The 11,161-nt window shown below is 36.7% G+C and overlaps 1 protein-coding gene across 1 annotated transcript in view; it reads left to right on the top strand.

Moving 5' to 3' along the window:
* gng2 (guanine nucleotide binding protein (G protein), gamma 2) overlaps positions 1-7,594 on the top strand; it is an 11,664-nt gene extending 4,070 nt beyond the window's left edge. Inside the window, exons 2-3 of the mRNA XM_057342775.1 lie at positions 6,596-6,708; positions 6,804-7,594. Coding sequence (XP_057198758.1) covers positions 6,622-6,708; positions 6,804-6,932 — 216 coding nt within the window. The 5' untranslated portion in view covers positions 6,596-6,621 and the 3' untranslated portion in view covers positions 6,933-7,594. The remainder of the gene's footprint in view (positions 1-6,595; positions 6,709-6,803) is intronic.
* Positions 7,595-11,161: the final 3,567 nt, after the last annotated feature.

Below are 11,161 nucleotides of genomic sequence, written 5' to 3'. Positions count from 1 at the left end.
GAGAGAGAGAGAGAGAGAGAGAGAGAGAGAGTATTCCCGTGAAGGAGAAAATGACTTCATGCTCTGTTTGTAGACTCACACCAGGCATCTTTTCTCCTTATTACAGACTACAGCTGTTCTTATACATCATGACTATGTCATGTTTTTTTATGAGTGTATGTGTGTGTGGCTTTACTCACTAAAATTTTGGGACATCGCCAAAGTTAAAAAGCATTTAAATGGTCAGTTGAACAGACGTTTTTGGAGTTTTTAAAGAAAGTTGGTAACCGAACAGCACTGGCCCCCATTCACTTCTAACCAATGCAAGTGAATGGGTGCCGGTTAACAGCATTCTTCAAAATATCTTTTTGTGATCTGCGGAAGAAAGTCATACAGGTTTAAAAGGACAAGAGGGTGAGTAAATGATGACAGACATTTTTTTCAGGTGAATTATCACTTTAATTATAGTTAGATGACAATCTGAAGTTTAAAGTTAGCTATAAAGTAACTTCCTTTTGGAGACCTCAATGAATAACCTGGAAAAAAACATGTATACATGAAAAGAAACGGTTAGTATCTTTAGTAGACTGTAACTCGAAACACTAAAACATTTTTTTAAATGACACATTAAGGAAAACGCTTGTATGTATTGATAAAAAGATACGTGGCTTTTCCTTTGAGAGTCAACTAAAAAACACATAGGCTACAGTAGGCCTACACACACAGCTATATTGTAATATGTCAAAAGTAGTGACCTCTGATGACATTTAATATGATCTTTACTAACAAAGATGATACTTTAAATCTTACAATGGCAACGTGTTTCATGAGGGTTAGATTTAGGGAATAGAAAATACAACTAACCTCTTATGAAAACAATGGGAGTCTAAGAGATGTCCTCACTGGTACAGTGAAACAAACCTGTGTTTGTGTGAATATATTTAATTTCTCTGTAGGAAGTCAAGAATACAGGTCCGGATGTTTGGAATATTGTTAACTCTTGGGTGTTGTTCTTGGCTAAGTGGCAGAATCTTGCAGGAAGTCATTTTAACCCACTGTACACACAAACATGCTCCTGTATCATTAATAACCACATATCATCATCATCCAGAAAGTCCTCATTGCATTCAATCTTATTTAAATATAAAATGATTATAAACTCATATAATAAGGGAAATAAATGTTTGCGAATATTGCATGAGGGATTGCCATTTTCTAGGACAGCCTAGTTTTCTTAACTCATTACATGTGAGGGGAGGATAGTCTTATGTTTATAAAGAATTATGAGAACTGAGGTCTGGTTTTTATAGCCTGATAATGTGCCTTGACTCCCTGGTAAGTAATGTTATGTTTATCACTATCAGTTTTTGGACAGCAGAGTAAAGAGACATGACTTGAGTCTGCAGAACTAGTGTGAGGGTCAGGGCCTAGGAGACCCCGGTTGGACCCCTGTAGTAAAACCAGAAAAGCATTGTAAATCTGTCTCTGTCGTACACACTCTCTCTCTCTCTTTCTACCACCAGGAACTCAGTAGATAAAATTATTAAACCTGCAAGTGTCTACTTTATTATATAATTTTGTGTAATGGTAACAATTGTGGTGTTACCTTTTTTAAACTATGTCCTGAATCTCGTTTATATGATGGAAGTTTAAAATGTTTTGTGAAGGATACACTAAAAATAATTAGAATAATAACCATCAAAATAATAAGAAAAGTAAAAATGTCAAAAGACATACTTCTCAGGAATTCTCATGCATTTACGCTGGCTGTGAGCTTGTGACTTTATCCTGTGAGTGGGTGGACATCTGAGTTGTGTTTTATATTAAAAGTCTAGTGTTTTGTTCCTCATTACTACGTTATCATAACAATCTTGGTACTTCCAATGGAAGCACACCCTGTACCACTGAAACTACATCTGAGTAGTTACTAAAGAAACAAAGTAGACTATACAGCCGTAGGATGACTCTTTCAGTTCCCACTAACATGTGCTGGACCCTAATGTTGTTTATATGTTCTGGTGTACACGTAGACAGAGGAGATGGTGAAGAGATAAAATGTTGCTGGAACATTCTGTGTGGAGGTGATTCACAATAGTGGAATTCCCTGCTTCTGCAGAGCAGTGCTAACCGAGTAATTGGTCCATTTATCACATTGACAGAGATAGACAGAAAGAGGACAAGAAGACAGATCAAACGTATAGGTTGTCTATACTCTATAAATTGTTTATCTTATACGTTTAAAACAAAAATGGCATTGTTGCATTTAAATGTATGTAACATACAGTCATGGCCAAAAGTGAAAAACCAATGTCTCTGCTTTGTATTCAAACATATTTGTGTTAAAGAGCGTTAAAAACCTGTGTTAAAAGCCTATGCAGGTTGCATACTTGGAGTGTAAACTGAAGCTCAGCTTTGAGAAGAATTTAAGGAGGCTTGACAAAAATAATACACAACACATGTACAAAGCTTATTTAGCCAAGAACCAGAAATATGTCTACAAGATATTACTACACAAGAGGGTCTACAAATATTAATTTGTTGACAGATAAAATTGTTGACAATTTATGCTAATGCTAATTTCAATAGCTAATTTCATACTTTAAAGGTGCTATGTGTTATATTTTTTGAGGATCTATTGACAGAAATGCAATATAATATACATGACTTCAGAGGTGTATAAAGACCTTACATAATGAAACGTTATGTTTTCATTACCTTACAATGAGCTATTTCTATCTACATACACCGCGGGTCCCCTTCAAGCGGCAACCTTCCGGTCTCTCTCGTGAAGCCAACGTGGAAGTGACTTTAACTGCAATTCATCGACTGGCTCCAAAACATAGCAGAATCTCATTGAGCCCCATGTTAAAATGCCCAACTTTATAGCAGAAAAAAACATGTTTACAGCATGGTACAAAAAGTTATTTTGGTCTATATAGCTAATTTTACCCTTCATGACAACTGTGAGAAGGGTGACATTTTTTATAACTCACCAGTTAAGCCTTAAAATTCTGCAAATTAGGTGCATGGCCACTTGAGTGACAAGTGGTTTCAGCAACCAGCCGCCTAGCTCCAACCACGTCCCGCCTCTTTGCCCATTTTCGATTATCCGGGAGTGACACGCTACTAAGATTGCGACGGCGCTCTCCACCCACTTTAAGCTTCAAAACATCTCATCAGAATCCTACGGTGACGTCATGGACACTACGTCTATATTTTATACAGTCTATGGTCCCCTTGCATGAAATTCGCCATGTTGTTTCTACAGTAGCCCTAAATGGACAAACTGCTCTACAGAAGGCGTTTCGTAAATACGTTATCTCCTTCAGAAAAGAAGTGAAAACATGAAGACATCTTAGTTCTGTGTCAGCAGCCGTAGTGCTTTGAAAGGGAGGGGTGGAGTGAGCAGTTGGTTGCAATTTGCAACCTCACCACTAGATGCCTTCATACGCTGGACCTTTAAAGGTTTAGTGTTTTCGTCATTTGTACAAAACACCTCATATTTTGATGGTTTAATCTAACCTGAGGAGGCATTAAACTGTACAAATATACCCCCTGGACATGACTTTCAGCCATTATACTGCATACTTTTTATACTAAAAACATCTGCAACTGCCACTTGTTAGATTTGTTCAGTAAGTTCAAGTACATTTGATCTGTGTGGTATGTTTGTATCATGGGTGAAGTACACTGTGTATTTTTTTAATTTTCTGTATTTTTTAAAGTTCTCTGCCAGACGTTTCGATAGCGCAGGTTGGACTTTTGTATAGGAACATAAGACCAGATTCAGGTCTAGAATTCTTCTAACTGCAAACAGTGTGGGAAAGGTGTGACATTCTAAACCCTTTAACCAACACACGCTCACACGTACACACAAAATCTTTCAAAAGGCCTAGAGAGCTGCAACTGGGATATAGAGCATATGGACTCATATAGAGCATATAGACAAACAAAAAGAGTCAAAAATAAGGTGAGAACACATTATAAAACATTTCAGGGATTCATTTGAAAGGCCCCTTAAAATCAACATTAGAGGTAGCAGATATATGTACACACACACCTTGCTCATCAGCAGTGCCAAAAAATATGTAATAGTCAACAAGTACAACCGAGTGATATCTAAATCAGACATGCTCATAGCTCAGCATATCAGACACCTGTGCTGATAGCATGTCCGAGTAAAAAGGTTTGCGGCTGGGAGTGTGTGCTTTTGATCGAATATTATAGACCCTATCCATTATAGAGTTTATCAATGTTCACACCATCTTTGACATTTAATAGCACCAAGTTGTTGTAATAAAGCCAAGGGCATCCATTTAGACACTTTTCCACTGGTGTGAAGCTCTTCCCTGTAGAAATCTATTTTACATCTTGATTATTCTTGTTGTGCTACATTAAACAGACTCTTCAAACGCCCCCTGCCATTGCACTGTTGTTTGCCCGCTGCCTTTCCTGCCCCTGTAGAAATGCGGCAGAGTTGGGTAAATGGCACACATGTGGCCCTCTCTCTGGGACTACAGATGAAACGAAAGCACCCCTGGTCCCTTCAATCATATGCACAACCTTTCAGCAGCATATAGGAAGTATCTGAAGGGGGGGAGGGCGCAATTATAATTAGTCTTGCTCATGAATATTAATGTGATGTCATAAAGATAATATTTAGAAGGCCAAGGAGTTGGTTTTCGCTTATTTATTAATTATTATTTTTTAAATTCAGGCTATACAATATAATATGTAATACAGCGAGAGGGCTAAAGTAAAGGGTTAACTGGAGATGTGGTGTCTCGTATATCTCTGAACCCTGAGCACATCACGTTCCACACGAGCTCTGTATGTCAGTCTGCTACACACCCTTAAAGTTACTGGCAGTTTTTATTACTCCTAACACCAGCCGTGTCCTCTACGTGAATCTGTTTTAATTCTTTAAACCCCTATAAGGTAGAGATTCGCTAAAGACAAATAGCGAGCGCAATCTATGATTTTACAAGATAGACTCTACCCAAGATTTGTGTTGATGTTCCTTGTCTGGCTATAAAAGCTGCTTCAGGCCTGATTTACTGAAGCGAACCCCTGTGAACTCTTTAGATGTATGACATGCCCAGTTTAAAGTTGCCTTTGGTGAGCTCCATCCTTGATTTTAAGAGTGGAACATTTCATTGCTGTCAAAACACTCTGTATCTTGCCTAGCAACCACGGTCCATTGCAAAGATGCCTGGGATGGTCACTAGGTTTAATGAAACAGTCTGGACGTAGGGTTAACAGAAGCTAAGGATGAGGATGCCGGTGTTCTTTACTGTTCTTTAGTCTTCCCAGAAAAAAAATCTTTACTGATTAGTCTGGATTTTGGATTAACATGTTTATTGAAATTATTACAAAAAAATGAGACTAAAGATTGTATAATAATTTATTCAATTCAATTCAATTTGTTAATTCAATTTTATTTATATAGCACTTTTCACAATTTTCATTGTTGCAAAGCACCTTTAGGTTAAATTGTAATTAAAAGGAAATAATAATAATAACAATTGAAAAATAAAACAAAGATTTATAAAATACATGGTTTAATGCAAGTTATTCTCTATGCAAAGTACATTAATGAAACTGAACTGAAATAAGTACTATATTGGATTGTAAAAAACTGATGAGAGTTTGTTATTTAAAATAATATTAAAAACATAATTTTTAAACCAAAAAACAGCCTTTGTTCTTAACAAAACTTGCCTATTTCTATCCCTTTGTTTATCTGATAATGCTGTTTTCAATGGCATACAAAATACACATTCAATATAGAATCCTAATGTAATAATGTCAGGAAATATGATTGTGGATAATAAGATAAGACTCTGGACATTATCAATAAACATTTAGTCAAGATACAGACTATATTTGCAGGCTTTATTGGTTTATGTGGAAATTTACGAGGCCATGATGAACTTCTTTCCATCAGACCACGCCAAAGCGTTCCCTCATTTCCACCATTAATATAAAACTACAATATTAAACCACTTTTATATTATAAATCACAAATCACTCAAGGAAGGGTGTGTCTTGATTACTTGTGAATGTAAAACATACAAACTACTATTGGTTCTTGTTTGAGGAGTTGGGGTCTTCTTCAGCATCCCAAAGTCTAGCAGGCTATGTTGGGCTCATAACCCAGAATGGATTCTCTAGATATGAGGTCACTGTGACAGCTGGCAGTCTAGCGCCCCCTGCTGACGCTCTCAGCAGCAGTCTTTTATCTGTAACCTCACTGCAGGAGGGCCTGCTGGGATGAAAAACTCAAATACACCAAAGACCTTTGAGCGCACAGTCAGGACAGGTGTGTCACAGCGTGCTATCAATACCCATATGGCAAAGCCACACATAAATGAAAGATACACGACAGGTTTGTGTCACAGTATTAGCAATGACGTCTCACAGACTTTTTCATGTCAAAAACATATGGGAATATACTGAAAAATATAAAGCAGTATATTAAATAATTAATTTCCATATATTGAAATAAAGTGCTTATATTTTTTTATATAAAGTAATTCCTTAAATTTCAATCTCCTAACCTTTTCAAATAACCTTCTTGCTAAAGTTGTCTAAACTGTACTCTCATGTGTTTCAGTGCAACAGGCTTGAATCGGCAGCCTCATGGCCACCAACAACACAGCTAGCATTGCCCAGGCTCGCAAACTGGTGGAGCAGCTCAAGATGGAGGCCAATATAGACAGAATAAAGGTGAGAACACCATATCAATCAGAGTGAACAGAAGAAGTCTCAGAATATCTTCAGTGTATAAATCAGCATTGTGTATGTGATGTATTCCACATCAGGTCTCCAAAGCGGCAGCCGATTTGACATCATACTGTGAAGCCCACGCTAAAGAAGACCCTCTGCTCTCCCCTGTGCCTGCATCTGAGAATCCTTTCAGAGAGAAGAAGTTCTTCTGTGCCATCCTATAACCAGCACTGCCCAGCCATGGACTCACCTGCTCCCTCTGGGATACACTCATGGACATGTTGATCTTTTACAAGGGCTAAAGAGGTGCGATGGAGAACCCTTAACTTCTCCTGGCTCTGATTATGCCACCGACTCCACCGAGTGGCCTTGAGTTCAGCGCGGTTACAAGAATCTGTTGAAATTCAGGAGGGAGAGCAGCAAACAAATAAGTGACTGTCATTGTAGCAGATCAGCCAGGATGTGTTGTGAAAATATTCAAGTATTCAAAGGTTTCTGTGGTTCTGATAAGGTATTCACATATTTTTCTTTATTGAATTTTCATGGGCTGTGTGATCATTTACAGTATCTGATCCTTGAACCCACTGGTAAACATGTTTTACTTTTCAACGATTTCTCTTTTCAGATGCAATTGCTGTAGGCCTACAATTTAGGTTAAAGAATGATAGTTTAGTGAACTTTTATAATAAATTACGCTTGGACAAATATTCTTACAACGAAATACTTATACAATTATTTGACTGTACAGCTAATTGTTTTCTTTTTTGTCCTTCAAAAGCATCTTTTTTTACTTTTTGTACAGAAATGTTAGCAAGTTTAACCGTGTTGTGCTATATGTTTTTAATAGTTGTGGTGATATCAATAATAACTGCATGAAGCTTGACAATGTGCGTCTTTTTTCTCTCAGAAAGACTATTGGAAATCATTAAAACTGCAGTACGTTTTGTTGGCCACCTTGACTGTTGTGTTGGTGTTATACTGACACCTACCGGCCTGAATATAGACTCAATTTTCAATTTCTCGTGAAGGCTGAAAATGATAGAAGATTAATTATAAGTTATATATGTATTCACACCATGTTTTTTTAATCCTAAGTATCCATGGTTTGGAAAATATTTTTAAAAATGGGTTTATTTCTTTATTTAAAATACGTTTTACTTTAGATTAGGCCTATTATACTAAGTGCACCTTTCTATTGAGACCATAAACTCGGACACCCAGTCCACAATTTCGTAAATCAAAGCACAGATTGGTTTAAGCAGCATGCATAATAAGGCATAGAATCAATCCTCTTTAACCTCTGCACGGTGCATTACTTTTAATTTCAGGAGCAAGATTTGCGACTGTGCTTGTCGGTGTAGATTGTGTTGCAATGCGATTTCTTGCCCACAGGAGGAGCTCGTGTTCGAGAAAAGAGTGGCCACATGTTGCATGACAACTTGATTTGTAGCATCCACAACCCAAAATGCACACACAGTATCAGAATTAAAGGGACATTTCAGAAACAAATCAAAATTCCCCCCTGTTTTACTCACCCTCATCGCATCCTGACTGAATATGACTTTCTTCTTGAAGAATAATGCAGTTGGAGTTATAATACCACGTATAATTTTTCTTCCAAGCGGTAGAATAGGAGTGAATGGGGGGAAATTTTTTGAAGCTCCAAAAAGAGCATCCATCGATCAAAGAACTGCTCGATACGGCTCTGTGGTCTTAAGAAAGATCTTCGGAAGCGAATCTGACTTTTTGGAGCTTTAAAAAGTTGCTCCCTATTCATTCCCATTCTACCATTTGGAAGTAAAATGAGACATGGTCTTATAACTCCGACTGCATTATTCTTCAAGAAGAAAGTCATATTCAGTAAGGATGCCTTGAGGGTTAGTAAAACATGGGGAAATTTTGTTTTGCCTCTAAAATATCCCTTTAACGCTTTAAAGATCTACAGAAAGTAACATCAAGGGAATTACTAGATGTTTTTGTTTATTGTAAATTATATTAAACACATTTTAAAAGAATAGATCACCGAAAAATTATAATTCTGTCATTATTTACTTACCCTCTTGTCATTTCAAACCTGTATGACTTTCTTTCTTCAGCAGAACACAAAAGAAGATATTTTGAAGAATGTTGGTAACCAGACATTGGCGGTACCCATTGACTTCTATTGTATGGACACAAAGCCAATGGAATTCAACGGGAACCGTTTTTCTTTGTTCGGTTAGGCTACCAACATTTTTCACTATTTTGTGTTCTGCAGAAGAAAGAAAGTCTTACAGGTAACAAGAAAATAACAATATGTATGTTAGAACAGCTTGACATAAACAGGAACCCTGTAGTTTGTACATCATTCATGTCTGCTCTCTGAACCAAATCATTAGCCTATTTATTTCAGAATACATGTTTTCATTACCTTACATATGGTAAATTACTCATCAGACAAATACAATGACATGGTGACTCAGACTCTGACCCAGTCACACACAAATACATGCACGATGCCATCAACATATGCCTCATTTTAGGAAACTGATCACACGTCAGCCTCGTACAAATGCGTCTGTGTGTGTGATGCATTGCCATGGAGACGAAATGACGACAATCTGGCCATGAATCAGTGTGAAGCATGAAGGCCTCAGATACTTCTCACATCCATTTTAAATAAATTGAATCAAATGCCCAGATGATTGTTTTTCCAAAGTGCCAACACTCACAGATTACAAAAGGATGTTATTCATGACAAATGTACTTTGGAATATACAGCTTCATATAGAGGCACTGTATTCCCTTTCAACAATGAGTTTAGAACAATGTAATAAATAAAATGTATGTGAGTTGATATTAACACTTCATGTTTATCGTTTGTTAAAACATGGTTTATTAACAAGCGTATTGTGTCTGAGTATATTTACAGTAGTGTTAAAATGCACTTTTGTGAAAGTTAACATTTTTTCTTATTTTCTCATTTACCTACTTATTCAATATTGTGTCATCTGAATTAAATTCCTCAAATCAAACATTTTTATGGTTTTAACTTTTCTTTTCCTGCTGATGGACGTTCTATAAAGAACAGCAGATGGCACTATTATATCACATAGTGTCTCATTTTTTTCAATGGAGTCCATTATCATTTTCCTGTAGGGAAAGTACTCCTGTTGTACCTGTTGCAGGCCTTTTATCGTGAAATGGTTCTGTATCTCAAACCTCAGACGAGTCATTTTGACATCTTATTGCAAGGGACCCTTGAGAGATTTTTAAAATCTATTTAATGAATTATTAAGTTTTTTATAGAAATAAAACCGTAAAGAAAGAAAGAATATATCTGCTGGACTGTTAAAGCACACGGTTGGATTGTATAGGCTACGGTCAGTGAATTATTATGATTACAGGAGTAGTTTACCTGGAAAAACCTGCGGTTAAATTCAAGGTCACAATGATGAAAGTTCATGGATCACTGGGCAAAACTATAGTTTAAACCTTATAGTTTCACACAGGTAACCTGTTGATAGCTCCAGAAAACACTGTGACTGTGTCACTGCGCATATGAGCTTGTGCAAAATAATAAACCGTTTGATTATGGGTTTGCCATCTAATAACAATAATAATAATGAATACGTTCATTACTTTTCTGTGTCTGAGTCAAGATGTGTGTGTGTGTGTGTGTGTGTGCGTGCGTGCGTGTGTGTGCGTGCGTGTGTGCGTGTGTGTGTGTGCATAAGTAAATAACGATGCTTTAGTGATGTATACAAGTTTACACATACAGTTTGACATGGAGGATGACCAGCCACTGGCAACAACATAAATCTGTGATATGCCTGTCTGTACTTTACATTCTGCCTGTAGTGCTTAGTTGGATTTCAGGACATGTCTTATGTCAGAAAATGTCAACAAATGTCAGTTTTTGACTGAATTATGATTGGATGATGTCTGGATGATCATTTTGTCCCAAGCAATACACAGCAGGGAACAAGAATACAAATCCATTTTCTTTTGGGCAACATCAAATTCATTATTTGGTCAATTTAAATTCTTGGGATCTGGGATGTTTTATTTGTTTATTAACATTTCATTAACACAGTGGTGTAAAGTATTGGAGTAAATGTACTTAGTTACTTTACTTAAGTATCTTTTTGGCTACTTTGTAGTTGTACTGAGTATTAAAGATATTAGCAACTTTTACTCTCTACTTAACTACATTTTTGAACAAGTATATGTACTCTTTACTCCACTACATTTGTAATGACTAATGCAATTACACATTACATTTTGCATGACACCTATCTTATAATTAATATTGCCATTTACAGGGCAATGAAGGTACTACAATCTTGTGGATTTTGCCCTAACTTACAAAAACTTGTCAACATGGCTTCTTTATATGAATATGAGTGCAGTATCAGGTAGATGTCAATCGCTGGCGGTTTATACACGGTTAGCCCTTACCCGCTATTTCTAC

Source organism: Triplophysa rosa, linkage group LG9 (assembly GCF_024868665.1).
Source record: "Triplophysa rosa linkage group LG9, Trosa_1v2, whole genome shotgun sequence".
In the NCBI taxonomy this organism is placed as follows: Eukaryota; Metazoa; Chordata; class Actinopteri; order Cypriniformes; family Nemacheilidae; genus Triplophysa; species Triplophysa rosa.
This window is presented reverse-complemented; position numbering and strand designations above follow the sequence as displayed.